Genomic DNA, 24,698 nt, shown 5'->3' with positions numbered 1-24,698 from the left:
AGTGTAACTGTTTGTTTATTATAGATAATTTATGTTAGCTGTAGGATTACGAAATAAATAAATATTGTTATGGATCTTCTCTTTGGGCTCCGTGGGCTGATTTTTGCAAATAAATATAGTCTAAGTGTGTTACTTTAATTAGTATAGCCAGACCCCTCTTAAATATGACCTTTAATATAATGAACATGGCGTTTTAATGGCCTAATAGTTCATTGTCGAACTTAATAATTTCCCGTATTTATCCTCGCTATGACCACCTCTGGGTTACCATAAATATAAAATGAAATTGCCCGGCGCGTGACTATGTACGCGATAATCTTAAAATAATGATTTTTTTATGACGAAAACTATATAACTATACTCGGAACAGCTAGAAATAGTATTTAAACTTATATATGTTACAAATTATAGTCTGTGATCTGTATACTTCTAATAATATAGTAAAAGATTATTGTCTATAAACACAACATACCTGTGTAAAAAAAGAGCTGGCCATTTTTCGTAAAAACAATGATAAAAACAAAGGTTAATAATTTGATCTTGGAAAACAAGGTTTTAATGCTTCAATAAATATTTACGATAAAGACTAACAACGTCCGCTGATAAAATGATAGCGACGGTACTTTTACTCTACTGACCCTATTTCAATTTTTTATCTATAGCGTAATATTTGAATTACGAACGATTCTAATTACTCTTATACACAGACTATAGGAATTGCAAATACTCGGAAGAGAAGCTATAGTCTAGATAGTAGGCTAGACTCTATGGTATTCGATTTTGGCGCTTTTTTACTTAGATTAAGTGCATTAATAGATTAGAATATGTATAAATCAAAGAGTACTGTAAACCGGTGTAGCGTCTAATAATATCTTGAAAATGAGAGACAAATGGAAGAATTTGAAGGATGCCTACACTCCGTCGGAGGTCATGGACAAATATTAAACAAAATAACATAAACCAAATGTAATTGTTATTATAGTACTCGGATACAGGCTATTTTTATTTTTATTATCTAAAATACATATATGTAACTTAACTAATGTTAGTTACATCTACTTTTCACACTTTAAATGCAAACACTATGCATTGTATATTTGTTTGTTTGATCACGCTATGGCTGGTAACTCGAAGATCGATTCTTTGCGTGTATTGTAGGCATTGGATAAATTCCCAATGGGACAAATGAAATTAATGTTGTGACAGAAAACACGGTGAACAAGTTAAGCACCATATAGAGACCGTTCGTCGAGTCGTTTTAGCAACCTTGCAGTGTTAATTATTTACTATTTTTTATTACCACACAATTATGTATTTACACTATATATTCGCGGATTTTTGGCTAATTTATTCAGTTATGTTTAGCACATATTTTGTCAATAATATTAATTATGCCGACATAGATGTATGCGTGGTGTTGCCATTCTAATAAAACTTATGACATCATGCTCCCTTAAGGGAGCGTTCAAGTATTACGTTACGAATTTTGGGGGGTCTTTTTGTAAAACGGTACGATGCGGGGCGGGGATTGAACGCGTTATTGTTAATATTATTTTCGACTTTCCAGTACTTTACACCACATAATGGTAACTTTTTGGTAACGTTTTAATATACTTGGGTACAGAAAAACGTTACGGTGCGTTACACGGGGGGGGGGGGGGAGGTCTCGATAATCTCCAAAAATTGCGTGACGTAATACTTGAACGCTCCCTAATACACTGTCTCTGACATGGACTAATGAAATAAATAAGTTATTATTATTAAACAAGCAAGTGTTAACACATTGACACAAAAGTCAGAGCCTATATTTGAAGGGCCTTAAGGGGTACAATTCACTGGATTATCTCTCCTATATCATTATTCTCTTTTCTTCCAGCATTCCTGTGCATCATGAGAAACTTGAACAAAATTGAATCCTGAGACACAATGTTATATTGAAGAAATGCCACGCCTCAAATATGGATCCATTCTCCGCGTGTTTGTTATTTTGGGTCTACTCTGCATCTGGGTACAGATAATGCTGTCCGCGTCTAGCGTGTCTATGGATAAAGATGGCGGTGAGTTATATAATCTTTGAATTTCGCAAAATTCTAGAATATTATTAAATAAATATCCCCTTTATCCGATTAATTACAAGTGTTGTGTGTAAGGGCTAGTTATCTAGATCTTAGGGTAGGAAATTAAACGCTCCAATGATGACTCGATTCACTATAATTCACACACTGGATTTTACGTAAACTGTATAACTTCAAACTTGAACAAAGAAATTGGCCGTGCGCATGTGTTACAACATCTTTTATCATCTATTCCCCACTCCGACTCGACCATCGACAACCGAACGAGTCAAATGTTTAACTATTGCACATGCGCACTTGTAGCAAGAGTCTTAAGAATATGTTTCATAAAATGTTTAGAATTTAATTAAATAAATATTAAAAGCTAACATGTGTAAGGTTAAATAAAATTATAATAACTGTCAATGGGTAATAATTGGTTCGGAAATACTTCAGTGGGCAGCTGGTTCCACATAGTGGTGGTGCGCGGCAAAAAACTGCCTTGATAACGCTGTTGTGGAACGACGGTCGACGAACGACTGTCTAGGTGATACGTATGGTAATTGGTATTTTGTATACTAGCTTGACGTCATGAAACCATGATAAAACTTAGCTGCAGGTTACGAACAACTCCTCTGAACATTCTCCATGGTAAATGCGATAGAAGATGCAATTTAATCTTTAAAGCAAAATTACCAAAAACATCAAATGCCATATCGTTCATTTTTTATTCTTCTTTAAATTCAAATTAAATCAATATTTATTTTATCACATTGGTAAATGTTATGAACGTCAATGTCAGAAAAGATCTTAATTTAATATACCTCCCAAATTAAGAGAGGAGAAGAACTGGCAAGAAACTCTGCCAAAGTTTCTAAAGAATTGCAACCATACTTCACTTGACATATTGAAATGTCAGAATAATAAAGAAACAAAAGCACTTAGACTATAGAAATTGAAAAAAGAAATTGAGAACAGAAATTTTGTTAGGAATCGCAATAGATAAAAACGTCGAATTGACAACCGGTTTTTCCGGTTTTTAGACGGTTAGAAATATCGCGAGGTACATTATAAATAAATAACATTACGGTTACGATTATACCTCGTTAATTGTTATTAAAACTAGTATTATATCTATAAGCGGTAATTAAAGTAATAATGATAATGTTAACTGTTAATTAACTGGCAATTTTGGCTACGAATTTTGTTTAATCGAATTCAAAATAGAGGAAATATCAATTAGTATTATCGTCAAAGCTGAAATTCTTCGAAATAATTAGATATTCTTTCTCATTTTATTTACAATCACATATACAATACAGTATTTATTAACCTACAAAGTAATAATAAAAATTATTAAAAAGAAAATCAAAACAAATTTAAAAGGTTTGGTCCCTGTGGCAGTGTACGTTTAACTACAAAATGAGAAAGAATTCCAAAATAATCTCTTATTAGATATTCTGAATATAAAGGCTAGATATAGATGGAGAATGTTCTAGACATTGAAATATAGTTTTGACAGGTGTCAAATTATCTCTATATGAAGTTTGACAAATTTGACTTTTTTGTATGGCTCTGGCACGGTTTGTGCATTAGCCAGCGTCAAGTATAAGATTTTTATAATTCGTGATTTTTGCCTTAGAAATTCGACCATGTCCTCCATATACGGTATTAGGCACTCGCCCGGTACCGCACAACCCTCCCAAAGGCCGAGAACAGATTTAAATTAAATTAAAACTTGCCCTCGAACCGGAACAAATTTGACTTAAATTCGTCGTAGACAACGCGTCATACTGGCTCAGTGATGCCAACTTGGGGGTTTTCCCACAAATTTAGGGGGAAAATATCTTGGGGGTTTATGCGGAGTTACATCTATTAACGGGAATTTTAGGGGGTAATTTTGACGAGAAGTTTATTTATTTTTTTCATAAAAAACGCACGATTCTATACAATTTTATCTAGCCTAGATCCCAACCAACATACTAAACCAAATATAAAATCCAAGCGTATAACTGAAATATGAAAATACTCCAAGATCTAAACTTATTTTTATTTTATACAACTTGAATTTATTTTGAATTCATATTTGAAATTATGGTCTAAGATCCCGCTATACAACGACCTTCACCGAGATGCTTATTTAATGAAACTTATTTTATATTTAATTTAATATGTCAATAAATATAATCCATATGGGTTGCCTAGCAAATTTCAGTCCAGAGTATGTTTAATTAATTTAAAAAAAAAATATTTTTTTAAACATTTCTCCGGTATGATTATTTGATAAATTCTATACCAATCGAAAGTATGAAGCTCATATAATATGCAAACGTTAGGTTGTTTTTAATCAATTAATTAATTATGTGTATATTTTTTATGTGACACTAAAGTATATACAGTAGAACCTCGATAAGATAAAGTCCAAGGGAAACACAAAATATTTTATGTTATAGAGGTTTTAAGTTATCAAGGTTCTATGTCAGGTAAAGGCTAATATAGAGGTATGTACATGTTTCTATGTACCCTTCCTCCCATTTTTACTTGAATGCATCAGAAGGATGGAAAATTAAATATGTAATCATATTTATTCACATTACTTACATTACATAAAAATAAAACAACAACTAAAGGTTTAGTCTACTTAAAAAAATCTGTGATTTTCTTATAAATCGATTTGATTTTCAATGACAAATAGAGAGAAGAATACATTAACACATTAACTTATGATGCAAGTAAGTCGTTGTCACAAAGCTAACCGCCGCAAAGCTTTGAAGAATTTAGATAAAGCAAACAATAGGTAATGTATTGTTTACGTTAACAATACATTAGTAAACACGTGCAAGCAATAAATACCGAAACCATTTGTTTTGACACTCTTATAAAATGACTCATTCACAAACAATTTTATGTTATAGAGGTTGTGGAAACATTTCTTTTAGTTACTGAGGGCCTATACAGAGATTATTTATTTACGTTATAGAGGTTGCGTATTTTAAGTTATAGAGGTTTTGGGCTCTGATGGGAAGGGAATATAGTATTTTTTGAAGTAACAGAGGTTTTTATGTTACCGAGGTTTACGTTATCGAGGTTCTACTGTATACATCTTTAGTATAAAAGAAGGTTATAGTGATACATATATAATACTACCCTGATTAAAAATATTGATTGAAAAAAGGTCAAAAAATGTACTACATGCAAATTATAAAAAAAAATTTTTTTTTTAATATTAATTAAACATACTCTGGACTGAAATTTGCTAGGCAACCTATATGAATTATATTTATTGACATATTAAATTAAATATAAAATAAGTTTCATTAAATAAGCATCTCGGTGAAGGTCGTTGTATAGCGGGATCTTATACTATTACCTCTTAAGTGTAAAACCGAAATTTTAGAGGTTTTTAATCGATATTTAGGGATATCTGAAGTTGGGGGATAATTCTATAGGAGTTGGGATAACTGCTCCTTTCAACTCGAAGAATTAAGAGGAATAATAGTAATAATTGTTGCTTTTTTAAATATCTTTTTATTGTTCTTTCTTACAGATATTGCATCGGACATAGCCACTAACCAAACTAACATAATTGAGTTATACACAGGTTATTTTTTAGTTTTTTTTTATATATGTTGCAAATCGGGGCTTTATTTGTTTTGTGTTGTTCTATGTTTCTATAGCAGTGTTGGCCTAGTGGCTTCAGAGTGCGACTCTCATCCCTGAGGTCGTAGGTTCGATCCCCGGCTGTGCACCAATTTACTTTCTTTTTACGTGCATAACACTCGAATGAAGAAGGAAAAAATCGTGAGGAAACCGGCTTGCCTTAGACCCATAAATTCGACGTCACCTACTTGCCTATTAGATTGACAAATTATCATGAAACATACATAATTTTAATTAATTTTATTATAATTTTTCTGTTTGATAAAAATCCTCAAATTAAGTGTTTCCGTTAGAATAAGAAGTAATCGATAGATAAATGTGAATAAAGAATTGTATTCTTAATAAATATAATACTTTTTTGTCATGTGGTAGTCATACTTAGCGCTGCGTCTCATCTCCGACTCTTACTATTTAGATGTATTTTTTATAGAACGTGGGTGAAACGGGCAGGAGAGTCATCTGATCTTAAGCGATAACGCCGTCCATGGGCACTCTCAATACCAGAGGGTTCGCGCGTTGCCGGCCTTTTAAGAATTGGTACGCTCTTTTCTTGAAGGACCCTAAGTCGAATATCACGTGAGCCTCCTGCCCGAATGCCCCGTGTTCTATAAAAAAAATCTACGTAACGCCAAGGGATCGAGCCGCCGAGATCGAGTCGAATTACTTGATAGTAAATATGGACATGTGTTATTAATGGTATCAATCGCTTATATGAGTACTGGGGATAAATAAGGCGCAACTGCGTTTCTCTGTGAATACAAAAGTTTTATTTACAAAAGAAATATCTATTAATTTACATTTAATGAAAAATATATATTTACAAATTATTCACTCACCTGTGAATACAAAAGAAACAACATTTAAAGCCTATATTCTAGGTTTTATAAAATAATATAAAGAAAAAATTAAAACATCTTACATTATGTCAAGTGACAAATAAAACATCGTCGATCAGACGGCAAAGAAGAAAAATAAAATATAAAAAGAGTTTGTATAGGAAAATATTAAATATTATGTTTTCCTTACGTGTATATTTATGGTAGTAAGGGCTGTCACATGTGGCGGTGGGCAGGCCACATAGTATGAACAAGAACGGATGGACTGCCTTCTTGAATGGAGATCTCGACAGAACAAAAGACTGCGCGGCCGCCCACAGACTAGGATTGACGACATCGTCAAGGAGGTTGGCTTCCAGTGGATACAGAGGCCAGTGTACAGCGTACTGGAGGAAAATAGGCCTTCGTCTAGAAGTGGACCAATTACAGAGGCTGATAATGTCTATGGAAACAGTTAAATAACTGTATTAGTCATAGTTTTTGAAGTGAAACTTCTTTATTGGGGTTGGAAAAAAATTTAGTGTAACATTTTTTCGTTATGTGTCACATTTTTCCGTTACGCGCCATCTTTTGAAGTGAAACTTCTTTATCGGGGTTGGAAAAAAATTTAGTGTAACATATTTTCGTTACGCGTCACATTTTTCGGTTACGCGCCATGTTGCTTTTTGAAGTCAAACTTTATTATCGGCGTTGGAATGAAACTTCTTTATCGACGTATGGGAGAAATTTTGTAGCAAATCGTCACGTTTTTCGGTTACGCGCGATGTTGCTTTTTGAAGTCAAACTTCTTTATCGGCGTTGAAAAAAAATACAGTCACATTTTTCGGTTACGCGCCATCTTTTTCTTGTCCGGACCACGGTTGATCCGAAGAGATTCGAAGCCATTAATAACAAAAATATATAATAACGATAACAATGATAGTAATAATTCCATTACAATTAATGAAATTCTATAATAATCTTCGTAATAATAAGGTAAAATGAAATAATTGTATTTGTATTCATGTCTATGATAATAAAAGCCTTTTGTTAAACTTTATCTAATTTAACGAATTTCTGTAAAGTTGCATATAGTAGATAATTTTTCGAAAAATAAGGTCATAAAGAAGTTTCACTTCTTACGTGTGTACACCTAGTACACGCACAATTTTTTTTATTTTGTCACTAGGTCCGTTTTTTATCAGTTGTATTATCAATTGTCCAAATCGTATCGTTAATTCGTTAGAGATAAGATCTTATCGTATTTATGTATGGATTTGTACTTTATATGCTACGATTTTTTATACAATTGGGGGCAAATAGGCGGCCAAAAAGGGCAGTCATCGCTGCCCATAGACGCCCATTTTTAGTGGGTGCGTTGCCGGCCTTTGAGGGAGGAGTATGCTCTAACTTTGAATAGTTGGAGGTCGTATCTCTCAGGGAAAGACCCCCCACTGGGACTCGATTACACAATTCGCTAGTTAGTAGTAGTAGACTGTGGAGTAGCCATCATGATGTTGATGAAATTTTGAATTGATACGGCTCGTACTGTATTGAAACGAGGTCGGAGAGATCAAACCAAAGAGTTCATCAGAACACTCACCGTAGTACACTTTATAGAAAACGCCATGAGACGTAATTTCTCTAAAATGTCGAAATTGTTGAAAATTTTATATTGTGTACAAGCAACAAAAGATATATACTTATGTATGTAGTATCAAATCATGCGCAGGCCTAAACATTTTGTGTTACATACTCTTTGTACATAGAGCATTGTTGGCCTAGTAGCTTCAGCGTGTGAGTCTCATCCCTGAGGTCGCAGGTTCGATCCCCGGCTGTGCGCCAATGGACTTTCTATGTCCGCTAACTTCGAAAAAAATGAGACTGGAAAAAAATACGTTTTAAATTCCGCCTAGTAAACAACTGTGTATAACTATGATTATATTATTCTTAAATATTAATTATATTTTTATATGTTTGTTAAATACTAAAAGAATCTACTTTCGTCTCACAATAAATTGTTGTTTAAAAACTCGACTTGACTCGAAAACACGACTTTGTTGCCCCGAGGGTTCTAGACCTCTAAAACTGGAATTATAACTAGTATCAGTTGCTTAATTTTGCCACTCACTGATCGATCATCAAAACTCTAAGGGGCCGTCTCCACAAGCGAGAGAATCGCGACGATACAATCGTCCTGCCACGCATTTCTATACAATCTCATAGAACGTGTCTCCACACGGCGATCTTAACGCGGCGATGCGACGGGTGGTTGAGTGTGCGCGAAACGTCATAACATCGCTGCGTGCCTGTCGCTACTGGTGGCGCGCACGTCGCGCACTCGCCACGGAACGTAGCGTTCTCGCAGAGAGCTCGCAACGTGCGTGACCATACATCAATAAAAACAATACATCCATAGTAAATAATTATTTTATTGACTGATTTAGACACTACTTATTTCGGTCTCGTCTGGCACCACTGAACTCTAAATGAACACTGAACAAAATAAGAGCATAACGTGTCGTCAAAGAAACGCGGCGATTCCGTTACGAGTCGTTGCGGATACGCTGTGATTCCGTTACGAATCGCGACGATACGCTGGCGGAATAATCGCTCGTTCGTGGAGATTACCCGACGATAAAAACTCGGACTCGTCGCGATTCTCTCGCTTGTGGAGACGGCCCCTTAGGCACTTTTCGCAGACATTCAAATTAAAATACAAATTAGTGTTTATTATAAATCAAGGAAAAACTAAAATATTTCGCAATTTCGTTACAGTTAACTGTGACAAAAAGTGCCTTAAGAAACGCACAGTTGAATGTATCGTAATAAGCTGCTTTGACAGTTAATTAGAAAATGTTTGCTTAGATCGACTTTTTAATAACTAAGCTTTACTAACTTTTAATAGCGCTAAGTATATCTCCTATATGTCAACCATTTTAACGTGACGCTTGCCTCGAAACTAACTCGTACAATCTTACACATCTGAATCATTTTAAATAACTAGTGTAAAATCTTTATAACTAATTTCAAGCGATTGAGCATTTTTGTTCGTTATAGAGAGTTTTTGTTATAGAGAGAGGAGAAAAAAAAACATATTTAACCAATTACAATAATTTCTAATTTTAACTATCAATAGGTGAATTATTTTGTTTACTGGCCATCTTGACAGTTTCAAAGTTTGTTTACGACTGATAATACACGATAGGTGACGATGGTGCGTTTAGTAACTGAGACCAAAATAGTATAGTAATAATAAAACCCTACAGGCAATGTAATCTAAGAATAATGGCACAGGTGTTAGTGCAATTAACAATAACAAAGGCGAGACGGCTGTTTACCTCAGGTCTTTCTTAGACATTTCGGCACCTCAAATGTTTAGTTTTGTAAGCTGATTATAAAAACAATTACACTGAAGTATGTTGTCGATGTCTAAATATGAAAATATTTCTTCGTAATAGAGAGTGTCTGTTGCGTTATAAAGAGTGAATTAATGTATGGGTTTTGTGTTAAACCAAACAAGTGTAACTAATTTTTACGTTATAAAGAGTTTACACAGTAATAATAAATTAAGTCCTAATTCCAGAAGAGCTGATGAACTACAATGACACATCGGAACAGGTGTTGGCGTTGGTCCCGCCGGAGCTTCACAAATATTTAACTGTGCACCATAAGAATATTAGTGGTAAGTAATAATTTCTTAGACATTAATAAAAATAATTAGCTGACCTGTTTCCTAATAAAAAAAATATCGGTTGTCTGTAAAGTCGGTTTACTGACGATAGTGGAACGTGACAACGTCATAAGAAAATACTGATGGAATGGTTGCATTCTTCAAAAGAAAATTTTATTTTTATTTGTTAGATAGATATTTTGTATGGATATAGAGAAGGAAGTAATTGGAAATCACAATTGAATTGATCAAGTTACATTTATTTGTACGCATAAATACAATTATGTCAATTTTTGTGTGCAAGCGAGAGCGTGGAACCAGTGCTCTCGCTTGCACTTCAAGCCTTAATTGGAACGCCTCAGAGCGAGGTAACGCCGCATGAGTCATGTTTTTTCGTGCGTGCAGCCGGCTCCATCGAATTATAAGACGTTGTCACGTCAAAAGGGCGTACAAAGTACACATGTCAGAAGTGAAACTTCTTTGTAAATTAATTATTATTAAGGTAAAAGCCCCAATAGATGATCATGTACCAGTATATGATCACTCCATGTATTTGTATACCTATATTTGTGAATATAGATATACAAATTGAAAATATACGACATTCTATTTTTAAAAATAAAATGTAATGAGTATTTTATTCGTCATTTGAGATTTCAATGAATAATTTTTCCTAAAAAATTTAAAAATAGAATTTCATATATATTTGCCCTGTCTCACTCTCTCTCAATCGGTCTCAATCGCTCGCTGCCTTTTCTTCGACAAAAACGCTGCACATCTTCGTGACGCTAATTTTATTACTATACATAAAATATAGTTAAGTTTAGCCGTCCCTTGGAGAGGGATTGCGCTCAGCTATTGCTCCATCATCACCAAATGGCAATGAGGCGCTGATTATAAAACGAGTACACATTTGGTTCACGGCGTCGCGTATGACGATATCGTATCCGATACGACTACGCCACGCAACGCAGTAGGCCTCGCCCTTATGGATGTTGGAACTGCCCTGTTTGATTGCCAAATTTACTAATAAAAGTTTTTCAATTAGTTTTAATGACGCCTATATTAATTTTATCTTTTCAGTTAACGCCACAGACCGTATAGCACCAAAGAATACGTCAGACATACGAAGAGCCATAGAAATGATAAACGAAGCTCAGACTATATACAATGAAGATATCTTTGGCCCAGTGCAGAATGACACCATTATTATTGCTATACAGGTAATGAAAATCGTAATATATATCCTTCGTACTCTGGATTCAAGAGGTCTGCTCCCTTGGCAAACAATTGAAGAATGAATTTAATATCAAAGGTGTCCGTCAAATTCTTAATTTAAAGCTATTAATATTTAATCATCGTGAATTCTTTTTTACAAATTTTTATGTTTATAAACTTTCATATCGCCATGCCAGATTAATCAAAGACCATTTATAATTAACGTTTTCTAAAATCTAGTGGATTATTTAACAAAATAAGCCTTTCGTCCCGAAAAAGAAAGTCACCATTTATGAGTCAAGACTTAATTTATGCTGTTTTCTTAGTTTTATAAGTGTAATTACGTCGTCAGTTACGTCATGCGAGTAAAGCTAATCGCAGGTACTTTAGAAATTTGATAACATTAAATACACAATTTAATACACAAAATAGAGGAAATAAAATTCTGTAATCATTTAAAGCATCCTCCTAAGAGCCTATACACTGGCGTTTAGCGAGCAATTTGAACGCGATGCGACTGCGCAGTGCACACGCCGCGCCGCGATGACGCCGCGACGAAGACGCGACGTACCTTCCGCGTTTTGTTCAGTAGCAAAATGGATTCTGACGAGGAAACAATACTGCTGGCTTTGTTATATTCTCTTTTTGTTTGATCCCATATAACAGGATGATTTTGAATATCAAAGTTATAATCTTCCGACGATGCCATTATTTGATAATGCGTAGCATTCTGATAAACGAGCTAGGTCTGTATATCCATAGTTGCTCCCCTCACACTATAATATCGATTTTTGTTTAGTTTTTTGTATTATGTTTTTTTTAAAATAAGTAATTGTTTTTTTGTTGTAATGTTTGTATTGTTTAATAATTGGTTTGATATTTGTAGGATCTCTATGTGTATATCTTGTTTGCCTTTAAGTGCTTATCTCAAAAATTGTATTTTGTGTTTACCAATATGTTAGTGTGCCGAGCGTTGGCAAGCTTTTTATCAATTAAAAAAAAAATGCGGACGCTCAATCTCGCGTCTTTGATACGACTGACTGACTGAGGTGGGGCTAGGCGGGCGAGTGTACAAAATGGAATCGCAATCGCGTCGCTTTCAAATCGCTCGCAAATCGCCAGTGTGATAAGGCCCTAACCCATAAACCTTCAGTCCATACAAAGCTGTCTTTTTATATATCTGTCTTCCGTGTAACATATATGTATAAAATATTAATTTTCGCAAGTTTCACTACCGTTTCCAGCGAAATTTTGTTTTTTTTTTTATTAAGCGGATCAATTAATAAAACAGTATTTTATTGTATTATTAATTAATTTTATTTAACACTGACAAATATTGCAACATTGAACAAACATTACCCTTTTTTGTAATTTATCCAAAAAACTTCGGTTTTGACATTTTCCGTCTTGCTAATATCAGATCTTTCCCGTTTAAACCCGTAAGATTTATCTTAGCCGGATATAGTCTTGTCTCTTTGGGTATCGTTAACTTCTTTTCTTTCTTTTTCTTCTTCTCTTTTTTCTCCTTTTTCTTGGGTAGCTCTCGTCTTTCCATCCATATAAATTGCTCATTCTCTGGTATTGTTGTGTCGAAACGGAATTTTCTTGGAACCTAAAAAATACAAATTGGTAATTGTTATTTTAAGTCTCCCATCATAAGTTCCATCTTCAACTGTTGAATTGCAAGTCATAAAAAGCTTATAGAGTAAATCTATAAAAGCAAATGCGGCAACCTATTATACCATATAGCTATAATAGTAATGGTGTTTTGCAGGGTGCAAGCCTTAGTTCACTTTTGTTTATCTACTATTTAAAAATAAGTCGGGTTTTCCTTCCTGACGCTATAACTCCAGAACGCACGAACCGATTTCCACGGTTTTGCATTCGTTGGAATGGTCTCGGGCTTATAGCAAAGAAAATTCAGGAAAAATTTCAACAGAAAAGCAGGATCACCAAACGAAATGTTACATAAAACGAAGCCATCTGGTGGCCAAACGGAGTTCGCCGAGTTTGCTAGTTATGTATGTTAATGTTACCAACCACATACTCCATGCAATATTCCACTTGAGGCTTGTATATTGGTATGTGTACTTTTGGTCGGTCCATTTTGATTCTTGCTATCAATACTTTTGGGAAGTCGGGTTTCTGATACCTAAGATAAAATATAACAATTTAATACGCTCTATAAAGAACTAATCTTTAGCTACAAATTTAAATGTATACACAAAATTATTTTATCGCATTGTAGGATACTTTTCACGTATATGAAAAAGATACTATCCTTGCAAAACTCTGTTAGGGTGACAGTTCAAAGTTTTTTTTTAAAGACAGTTTTTAGTTCTTAGTTTTTAGGTCATACTCAAGTTTTTTTTTTATAAGAAACTTAATGACACTGTTCGCGAGCGCGTAACGGCCTTTTAAGAAAAGTCTACTAGATTTATAATTATTTTGTGAATTTTTTTTCATGTAATTTTAACTTTTGACCTGTGTTGGCCTAGTGGCTTCAGCGTGCGACTCTCATTCCTGAGGTCGTAGGATCGATCCCCGGCTGTGCACCAATGACTTTCTTACTATATGCGCATTTCACATTCGCTTGAATGGTGAAGGAAAATATCGTGAGGAAACCGACATGTCTTAGACCCAAAAAGTCGACGGCGCGGGCAATGGAGGCTGATCACCTACTTGCCTATTAGATTAAAAAATGATCATGAAACAGATTCAGAAATCTGAGACCCAGACCAAAAGAGGTTGTATTGCCACTGATTAATAAATGAATTTGGACTTTAAGCTACTGAATTATTATTGAGAAATTTACTTTGTTATCATATGTTCCTTGGATGAACTGTTCTGTTCTGTTAAGAAGTTCTTTGTTTATATACCCTTCTACCTATTAAGTTGTACACGACTTACCATACTAAATCCCAGTGATCCATATACACGGGTTCAGGCATAATGATTTTCATCCAACGCAGTATGTCACATCTGTAAGATTTCAATCACATTAAATTGTATTAACAAAATTACATATACCGATCAATCTCCATCGTGCTTTCTCCATCTACACGACACTGGCGGAGTACCTTGTGCCCAGTTGGCACAAATAAAATCCATAAAAAAACCAATTACATATCTTAATTCTTTTATAATTTATATGTCGCAGATTCAACGCGATTAATAATTACAAAATTGGTGTCACTACCGACATCCGAAATTATTACTTAATATTTAAACACAGTTAGTGCGCACGTCCGGCGCAGGCGCCGATCAGAGAGCAACCCTACTCAAGTACTCAACGATCGATTCCACGCACTACTGACCAATTGACTTTGACACTTTGACATTTTAAAACCTGTAAGATGTCTATGATATTGCGTGGTGTTGCCATTCTAATAAAACAAATGACATCCTGTTCTTTTATACCATAGTCTCTGACATATATATTTAAATCTTCACGCCTTTTTGCAGTAGGCAGAGACCACAGATCTCAGAGACCACAGATCTCCTTGTTAGTCCTCCCTCGCTTCATCCACTTTCATGACTTCCATGCCTGGTCGGATATTGGTACTTTTAACTTGTCCCTTATCTAGTACGTCCTGGATGTGGTCCAGGTATGTCCGAGAAGGCCTACCCAACCTTACTTCACCATCCACGGCTGCCTTGAGTTGTATACCTTTTATTCATTATTGATAAGTTCGCTATTTGCAGGACTGAAGCAATTCTGGCAATTTCATTTCACGAAATCTTTTGCAGGATCGGTCATATTTTATACGAAACAAACAAACGAACTATAAATAACGTTACGTTATTAACTGTCTGGATAAGCATACAATGGGGCAGCAAATTTGGATATTTTTTTTGGGTAGCGTTCAAGTATTACGTCACGCAAAAATAAAACGTTTCGTGACCACTCAATGACTTTATACCTAAAAGTTACCATTATGTGGTGTAAAGTACTGCAAAGTCGAAAATAATATTAACAATAACGCGTAATTAAATCCCCGCCCCGCATTGTAACGTTTCACAAAAGGACCCCCCCCCCCTAAAATTCGTTACGTAATACTTGAACGACCCCTTATACAAATATAACAGGATTTAGCAGGATTTGCTTTGCTTTCCTCAGATACACTCTGCCTATCTTGCTGAGTTTCTTGCCCGTTCTTCTCAGAACAAGGCCTCCTGGTAGTTTTGCGAACGGATGGCGTAGTCTTGCTCTTTCGCGAATTTTGTAAACGTTTTTGACATTCATAAGCATGCCCTAAGACGCATCTAAATTGAATAAACGTATTTTGATTTGATTTGATATGAGAATATGTCACTTAGAATAGGTACACTAGGAAATCAACGATCCCTTAGTTCACAATCTTACTAATAACGGAAAAATCGGGGCGGCAAATGTCTAGGCGACGCTGCATAGGTTACCCGAAGTATTTATTTACCTTGACCAGTTGACCCTGATTCCCCAACTGGGTCCAGTCCTTGACTTAAACCAGGTGCAGTGTGTCAGTGGCTTTCGTAGTGGAAGTCCGATACTTCTTATGAATCTTATAAAATCCGTACTAAATAGTTTTCGTATTGCTTTTGTGACTATCTGAAATTATAGAAAACTTTCTAGGGGTTACAATATAAATCCAATGGAAACGATGACAGATGTAGAAAAGCATCTCTTAAGTCACGAGAAGAGAACTTAGAAAGAAAAAAATAACAGCTTAATTAAGAGTAACAAGAAGGTATATCCATTCAAGTTCCTTGGGATGAGAGTTGTTTGTACAATCGAAGATCTTTTCACATCCCACAACGTCAAATGTTGCCAGAAACTTTCCAATTAATACGTTATGTCGCTTCCATAATGACATTGGATTGTTTTGACATATAACATGGTTCTAGGGGCCTCATAGCCAAGCGGTCTTATTAAGTGGCAGCTAGGTGAGGGGTACCGGGTTCGATTCCCGGTTCGAGAGGAAATTTTAATTTAATTTAAATTTGTTCTCGGCCTTTGGGAGGGTTGTGCGGTACTGGGCAAGTGCCTAAACTGTACATAGAGGACATGGTGGAATTTCTAAGGCAAAAAGCACGAATTATAAAAATCTTATACTTGACGCTGGCTAATGCACAAACCGTGCCAGAGCAATAAAAAAACATGGTTCTCTGGACTCTGCTTATAGTCCGCTAATGCATCTAGTGTTTTTAACGCCGATCGAAAGGGCGTGGTCTTGAAAGGTTGTAAAATAGTATGAGTATATATTACTATGAGTATATATACTTGAAGGAAAACATCGTTAACAAGCACACGTATTTAAAAAATCACAGAAGACATACTCATATAAATACCTTTAATTAAAATCTTGTCATAATACCTGAATGTGATCAAATCGTCTGATATTAATCTCTGGCAATCTAGAGGGATCTTCAAACATTAATAAACGCATGCCATCAATTTGATTTTTCACAAAACATTCCTGCAATAGAACAGTATTTCAAATGCCGCGTTGGCCCCCTAAGAAACCCCCCCCCACTCTCAGCCTTAAGGTGAAACATCGTGAGGAAACCTATCGTAGAACCAAGTATGCAGACTCACTTGCTGCACTTGCACGCGTCTTTGGTCCAGTCCTGGTTAATTAAGCCAGCCTAGCTCCTTCTAGAAGCTCAGAAGTTACCTGGTCACTTCGCAGCTACACGGAGCGACCTCACTGCTCCGAGCCTGCTGCGAGACCTGTTGCTGCTATATGAAGCAGTCCAATACTCGGACACAAATAACCACGCCATGTGTCAAGCATAGAAACTTACCTACGTTTAGAAAGAAGATAACCATAGGATAATTGATTTTTGAATCAACTGAATACCTTATACTCTGGATACCCCATAAACTCGATCCATTCCCCCACCACATCCACCGGCCACCCAAAAGCTGATGGTAGTGGTATTGTATCCACCACAGCCGCAGTTAGTTCGTACAACCTCGGTGGGGATTTTAAACATGGCAGAAGTCTCCTAAAAATAAAATGTTAATAATGTTAATTAATTAATAATGTAATTATTAATAATGCTCCTCATGAAAAGAAAGTATAAGGTGATGCTGGAGTACAAAACAAATTCATCGGGCACCTGTGTCAGGTGTCGGACGATCAATATATATCGGAATCCTTGAGATATTATATTTATTGATGCGTAACGGCAGAAATATTGAGCATATTGACATAAAATCTATTTTTGTGATCCATCAATGAGTAAAATGTTGGACACTGTTTTTACAAAATAAACCTACGTAAAGTATTTTTGTGTTTATGCCTATTAAAAAATTAAAGTACGTAAACTGATTACGCAAATTTATTTTAATGAACTTACTTTATTGCATTGAGTATTAAGTATTAGTATTATTACATTCTTTTTCTTTTTTTGCGACTGAGGCTGCTGTGGTCTCTGGCAGAATGACCAGCGCTGTGGAACATTCTAGCCACAGCACACACGCATTACACACTTGAAACGAACCGAAAGGGATTTTTTTTTGTTATCTCTCATTATATTTTGTATTTCTTTGATTATTGTTATATGTATGTGAACGTTGAAACTGACAAAAGGTCTGATTCATGTCAGTTCTTATACTATAAGAACACTATTTGGAACCAGCTGCCCACTGTAGTATTCCCGAACCTATTCGACAAAGAGTGGTGAATGTGGTAAATCACAGAACAGATTTTTATTTTTTTTACTTATGTAACTTTAATGACGTTGTGGTTTATGACATTTTCCTTTGAATAATTGTAATGTAAAGGGAGGGCAAAACTTGCTGAGTTTCTTGCCCGTTCTTCTCAGAACAAGGCCTCCTGGTAGTTTTGCGAATGGATGGCGTAGTCCTGCTCTTTCGTGAATTTTGTAAACGTTGTTGACATTCATAAGCATGCTCTAAGAAGCATCTAAATTGAATAAACGTATTTTGATTTGATTTGATAGAGCGAACCAATTCTACAATAGGCTGGTAACGACAAAAAACCTTCTGGTATTGAGAGTGTCTATGTCTGTTGTCCATCACCATCAGATGAGTTCCCGTTTGTCTGTTATTACAAATTAAGACGATTAAACTTACTTTTTCTTAGCATATGGTTCTTGTTTAGGAAAACACCCACATTCGGTGCATGTTGTCTTATCGGGCGTGACATAAATCGGTACCCGTGGGGGGATCACCACCGACGGCACACGTCTGGGGATTTTAATCTTTTTTGGCTTTTTGTGGTGTGTCTGTAATAATGATTATTACAAGTAGGATTATTAGTCTAGATATTTATTTTATTAATATATTAGACATCTGTTGCTAATTTTTTGCAGATATTGATGTCTTCTACTAGTACATCACTTTGCTCTATTGTCAATGGTTTCCACAGCGTACGAGATTTAGCGATTTTTATTGGAATATTTTCCACTTGTTGTTGAGCATTGTTTGCCTAGTGGCTTCAGCGTACGACTCTCATCCCTGAGGTCGTAGGTTCGATCCCCGGATGTGCACCAATGGAAAGTCCATGTGTGCTATGTGAGCATTTTAACATTTGTTTGAACAGTGAAGGAAAACATCGTGAGGAAACCTTGCTTGCCTTAGACCCAAAAAGTCAACATGTGTCAAGCACAGGAGGCTGATCACCAACTTGCTTATTAGATTGACAAATGATCATGAAACAGATACAGAAATCTGAGGCCCAGGCCTAAAGAGGTTGTAGCGCCATTGATTTATATTGATTATTCTATTTTCCTCACTTTGGCTTACATTATCGAAGTTTTCATACGGATCTCTAAATTTTTTAAATATATTGTACACTAAAGTATATATTCTTCGGGGATAATGAACGATTCTAATAGTGAAAGAATTCTTCAAATCGGTACAGTAATTTTGGAGCATATGAAAACAATCAAATCTTCCCTCTTTATAAGCAGATAAATGTATATATATATATATATATATATATATAATACAGTATATTTGGCGACTCATTGGTCTAGTGGTTAGTACCCCTGATTGGATCCTTGGCTGAGACAAACATGATGTGATGAGCATTTGGTGTTGTGCTTAGGTCTTGGGTGTTTAAATATGTATTTATATGTCTATCTATCTATAATATGTATATATCCGTTGCCTAGTACCCATAACACAAGCTTCAACAGCTTAGCATGGGACTAGGTCAATTGGTGTGAATTGTCTTAAAAAAAAAAAGCAGATCACTGAACAAATTTTTATCAATATTTGAAAGTTTACGCTATAATCAGCATTGTTATTTATCCTCAATCTTTTGATACTTGTTTAAAATTATAATCAAGATTTTTTTAAAGAATTTACATTATTAATAATAATAATTAGAAACCTACATAATAATAATAAGACATGGATAAATAGAAAATTAAAACAAATTTAAAAAGTTTGGTCCCTATGTACCTTTAAGGCTGGTATTTCCTCGCTGTATTGCGATACCTATTCGTTGAGCGAGGAAAACACCAGCTCTGGGGTCACCGGAACCACAACTTCAATCTTTAATTAGCTACTACATTTGAACCCTACGGCCCAAGAACTACTCCAAAAGAACGAAATCAAAGTTGAAGGAAATACTCTTATATTTACTTACTGTTTCCTCAGCCATTTCGCAAAATTAAAATTATCTAATCTAGTTAAAAAATAATAAACTGTCAAAATATGACTATTACACCTAGACGTCAATTGCTATATTTCTTAAAAAGAAACAGGTTTTAATAACAATTTTAGGTGATACATAGATGGCGCTGTACGCTTTATCAGAATGTATGAAGACAGAATAAACACTACTTATACAGAGCGATATATTCGGTAGTGACTGATCAATTAAAAAAAAACTATTGTGGTTGGTACCTAATCTGCATTGTTAATATATACGTAATTATATTTTTTCTTAAACGAGTACACAACACAATAGTATATGTTACAAGCTATCTTTTCTGATATACATGACAATTATAGTAAGCAAGCGTTCCACTTTAAAATACAAATAAAATTAGAATTTCAATTTTAGATTTTACAAGTAAAAATACTAGCAGATTAGGTATGAGATAGGCACTTAACAACGTTTTTATTCAAATTGATCAGCCCACTACTGAATATATACAGTTCCGGATAAATACTGTTTATTCTGTTATATTCGAAAACAATTCGAATGAGAGGTGCCTGAACTCTGAGGTTGCTTTTTGCAGACGGAATTTGTTAGATTCTGCTGATTTTGAACATTGCGGCTCGAAGGACCAAAACGTACGGTTCCTGGGAAATCGGGGTGCTTTAAACAATAGAGGATTTTAGTTTTACGTTATATTAAGTCGCGTACAACAATAGAATATAAGCGAAATAATGAAATGTTAATTGCTATGTAACGAATGAATGCAATGTTTTTTGGCGTCGGGATGTGACGACCCCATCGCCCACTGGTGAAATAACCTGTGACAGAGGTTATTTCATCAGCGCAATCAGTCAACCCCTTCCTAGTGGGAGTGCCATGCTGTTGCCTTCGGGCTTCAGCCAAATGGGCAGGCACGACCGGGGCAGTACCACTGTCTCTCAGAAAACCGGCGTGAAGTGATGCAATAAGTTCACCTTATTGTACTCGCGTTTCGTGCGGTGAGAGAGACTCCCGGAGCCCATTCCCCCCCCCCCATGAAATATGAAGGTGCAGAAAAAAGAGAATCTACCCCAGGGGGGTACCACACGCGCTCGCGATGGAGAATCCCCCTCTGGGCGTCCAACACCGGGACACTCTGCGCCCGGTGGTGGACGCACAGGCTGCCCTTCGTATTCTGGGGGGGGCAATTCTGCGCTCGGTAAAAACATTAATCGTTCTCGGGGCAAACGGAGCAATTTAACAAAGGCACCCCCGTCCACACTCGCCGTGGACTTCACAAATGTTAGGGGGCTCAATTCCAACATCAACGCTGTCCACTACCACTTAGAGACTGCGAAGCCGGCCTTGCTCTTTCTTACCGAGACTCAGATATCCCCCCCGGCTGATACTTCCTACCTCTCCTACCCGGGGTACAAATTGGAACATTCATTTGTGCCGCGGGCGGGAGTTTGCGTGTACGTCAGAGAGGATATCTGTTCTCGTCGCCTCGGGACGCTTGAAGGAAGGGACCTATCTAACCTCTGGCTGCGCGTAGACTGCGATGACCATCCGCGATTCTACGCATGCCTGTATAGGTCCCATAGCGGAAATACCGAAACTGACCGACTCATTGAGCACATCCAAATGGCTACAGATTCCCTGCTCGAAAGGGTTCCTACCGCTGAAATCGTGATACTTGGCGATTTTAACGCCCACCATGCCGATTGGCTCGGCTCAGAAACCACCGATCATGCGGGAAGATCCTTTCACGACTTTGCTTTGGCTTACGACTTGACGCAAATGGTCCCTGCGATTACGCGAATACCAGATGTGGATGGTCATAAACCCTCTTTGTTGGACCTTCTGCTGACTTCACATCCGGAGAACTACCAAGTCTCTGTTGAACCGCCATTGGGTTCATCAGATCATTGTGTGGTCCGGAGCATTGTGCCGTTCACGCGCCCTCTTCGGCCTAGCTTCACTGGCTGTCGCCGCGTGTGGCACTATAAGTCAGCAGATTGGGATGGGATGCGGTCTTTTTTTGCGTCCTACCCTTGGGGGCCCATTTGCTTTTCGTCGAGTACTCCAGATGCCGTCGCTGACTCTGTCGCCGAGGTGGTCCTGCAGGGTATGGAACTCTTTATTCCATTCTCTGCGGTGCCGGTCGGTGGCAAGTCCCAGCCTTGGTTTAGGCGTTCTTGCAAAGCGGCTTTGCGCCGTAAGCGTGAATGCTTTAAAGCCTGGGCAGAAGCGGTGACATCCTGTGATGTGACTATCGGCGAACGTAAAAAAGCATACAATTCAGCCTCCAGGTCCTTCAAGCGAGAAATCGCTAAAGCAAAGTCAGAGCACATTGCCAGATTTGGTGAGAAATTGGCCCACCTCCCTTCGGGAACACGAGCCTTCTGGTCTCTTGCCAAAGCTGTCCAAGGGAATTTCTGTCTGCCCTCAATTCCACCACTGCATAGGGAGGATGACTCACTGGCCCATACCGCGAAAGAGAAGGCCGATCTTCTAGGCTGTCTCTTTGCGTCGAACTCCACTTTGGATGATCAAGGGAAGGAACCACCGACATTATTGCGGTGTGATACTACGATGCCCGAAGTTATATTCCGGCAACGTGCTATCCGTAAAGCTTTGTCTTCCTTGGACATCCATAAGTCGAGCGGACCCGATGGCATCCCTCCAATTGTGCTGCGTACTTGTGCTCCTGAGTTGGCTCCGGTCCTAACGCGCCTTTTCCGGTACCTTTACACGCTCGGCACTGTTCCGAAGTGCTGGAAGATCGCTTCGATACATCCGATCCCTAAAAAAGGCGATCGCTCTGATCCGTCCAACTATCGCCCAATAGCTATAACCTCCTTGTTCTCCAAAATAATGGAAACCATTATTAACAGCCAGCTCCTGAGGTATCTAGAGGGCCACCAGCTGATCAGCGATTCTCAGTACGGCTTTCGTCGTGGTCGCTCAGCTGGTGACCTCCTTGTATACCTTACACATAGGTGGGCAGAGGCAATTGAGTCCAAGGGGGAGGCGCTGGCGGTAAGTTTGGACATAGCGAAAGCCTTCGATCGGGTGTGGCACAGAGCACTGCTCTCGAAGCTTCCAGCCTAGCTCCCTGAGAAATTATGCAACTGGATTTCCAGCTTTCTCGCCGATCGGAGCATCAAAGTCGTCATCGACGGAGCATGCTCCGACCTGAAACCTGTGAATGCTGGTGTCCCACAAGGCTGTGTCCTATCCCCGACCCTGTTTATTCTGCATATCAATGATATGTTGCAGCTTAGCAACATTCATTGCTATGCGGACGACAGCACTGGGGATACTTTTTACACTGGCCGGGCAGGTATTTCTCGGGCTGTTGTCGATGAGTACCGGAACAAACTTGTGTCTGAAGTCGAAACTCTTCTACGTGGAGTCTCGGACTGGGGTAGACTAAATCTAGTCCAATTTAACCCCAAGAAGACACAAGTATGCGCGTTTTCCGCTAAAAAAACTCCCTTTGTCGCTACTCCCCTCTTTGAAGACACTCTCCTTAAAGCCTCAGCTAGCATCGGAATACTGGGCGTTGACATATCGAATAACGTTCAGTTTCGCGGTCATCTGGAAGGAAAGGCTAAATTAGCCTCCAAAAAGCTTGGTGTGCTCAGCAAGGCGAGACGGTACTTCACTCCGGGCCACCGCTTGCAACTATATAAAGCTCAAATTCGGCCCCATATGGAGTACTGCTCTCACCTCTGGGCGGGAGCTCCCCAGTACCAGCTCCTTCCACTTGACCGTATTCAACGAAGAGCGGTTCGAATCGTCGACGACCAGTCACTTTCAGTGCGGCTTGATCCCTTGGCGTTGCGTAGAGATGTGGGATCTCTCTGCATCTTCTACCGCATTTACCATGGAGAGTGTTCAGAGGAGTTGTTCGGTCTAATACCTGCAGCTAAGTTTCATCATCGGACGTCAAGGCAAAATACAAAATACCATCCGTATCACCTCGACGTCCATCGTTCCACAACAGAGCGTTTTCTAAGGCAGTTTTTGCCGCGCACCACCACTATGTGGAACCAGCTGCCCACAGTAGTATTTCCGAACCAATTCGACTTAGGGTCCTTCAAGAAAAGAGCGTACCAATTCCTGAAAGGCCGGCAACGCACTTGCGAGCCTTCTGGCATTGTGAGTGTCCATGGGCGGCGGTATCACTTAACATCAGGTGAGCCTCCTGCCCGTTTGCCTCCTATTACATAAAAAAAAAAAAAAAAAAAAAAAAAAAAGTAACAGTTGAAGAGAGTGCCTACGCCTGGCTATACTCTCGGGGCGTTTCTCCGTCAATTTAGGAAATTGCCACGCTTATAAAACTAAGAAAGCCTGAGTGAGCAAAATGTACAACCTTGGCTCGTACTGGAATAAATAAGGGACAATGTTAATATTCTGTAAGAGGTTTCTGCTAATTTGTATACGAAACACAGACTAGAGAACTCCGTTCGTTCAGGGATTCAGGGAAATTAATAAAATTAATATTTTTCAGGTGCACACACGTCTGACTTACCTACGGCATTTGATAGTGTCGCTTGCGCAGGCGAAAGACATAGACAGAACATTACTGGTGTTTTCACATGACTATTATGATGAAGAAATTAATAGTTTAGTTAGGAGCATAGATTTTACCAAGGTGAGTGTACCAACA

At 37.5% G+C, this 24,698-nt stretch overlaps 2 protein-coding genes across 5 annotated transcripts in view; one reads left to right on the top strand and one right to left on the bottom strand.

Moving 5' to 3' along the window:
- The window catches only part of LOC125061209 (alpha-1,6-mannosyl-glycoprotein 2-beta-N-acetylglucosaminyltransferase-like), a 44,224-nt gene that overhangs the window by 9,063 nt on the left and 10,463 nt on the right, over window positions 1-24,698 (top strand). For 2 of the 4 annotated variants that reach the window (XM_047666463.1, XM_047666461.1), the window contains exons 2-6: window positions 1,877-2,057; window positions 5,602-5,655; window positions 10,116-10,214; window positions 11,286-11,425; window positions 24,540-24,683. In XM_047666463.1, the coding sequence (XP_047522419.1) occupies window positions 1,943-2,057; window positions 5,602-5,655; window positions 10,116-10,214; window positions 11,286-11,425; window positions 24,540-24,683 (552 nt within the window). In that variant the 5' untranslated portion in view covers window positions 1,877-1,942. The remainder of the gene's footprint in view (window positions 1-1,876; window positions 2,058-5,601; window positions 5,656-10,115; window positions 10,215-11,285; window positions 11,426-24,539; window positions 24,684-24,698) is intronic. The other 2 variants (XM_047666462.1, XM_047666464.1) reach the window with 1 other exon arrangement.
- Window positions 12,738-20,076, bottom strand: LOC125061210. The gene is made up of 8 exons (XM_047666465.1): window positions 20,024-20,076; window positions 18,502-18,653; window positions 17,261-17,408; window positions 16,775-16,876; window positions 15,857-16,008; window positions 14,331-14,402; window positions 13,461-13,572; window positions 12,738-13,032 (listed from the first exon to the last, which is right to left on the bottom strand). Exons 1-8 carry the CDS (start codon window positions 20,036-20,038, stop codon window positions 12,793-12,795), a joined length of 993 nt encoding a protein of 330 aa, XP_047522421.1. The 5' UTR covers window positions 20,039-20,076; the 3' UTR covers window positions 12,738-12,792.

Source organism: Pieris napi, chromosome 23 (assembly GCF_905475465.1).
Source record: "Pieris napi chromosome 23, ilPieNapi1.2, whole genome shotgun sequence".
NCBI lineage: Eukaryota > Metazoa > Arthropoda > Insecta > Lepidoptera > Pieridae > Pieris > Pieris napi.
This window is presented reverse-complemented; position numbering and strand designations above follow the sequence as displayed.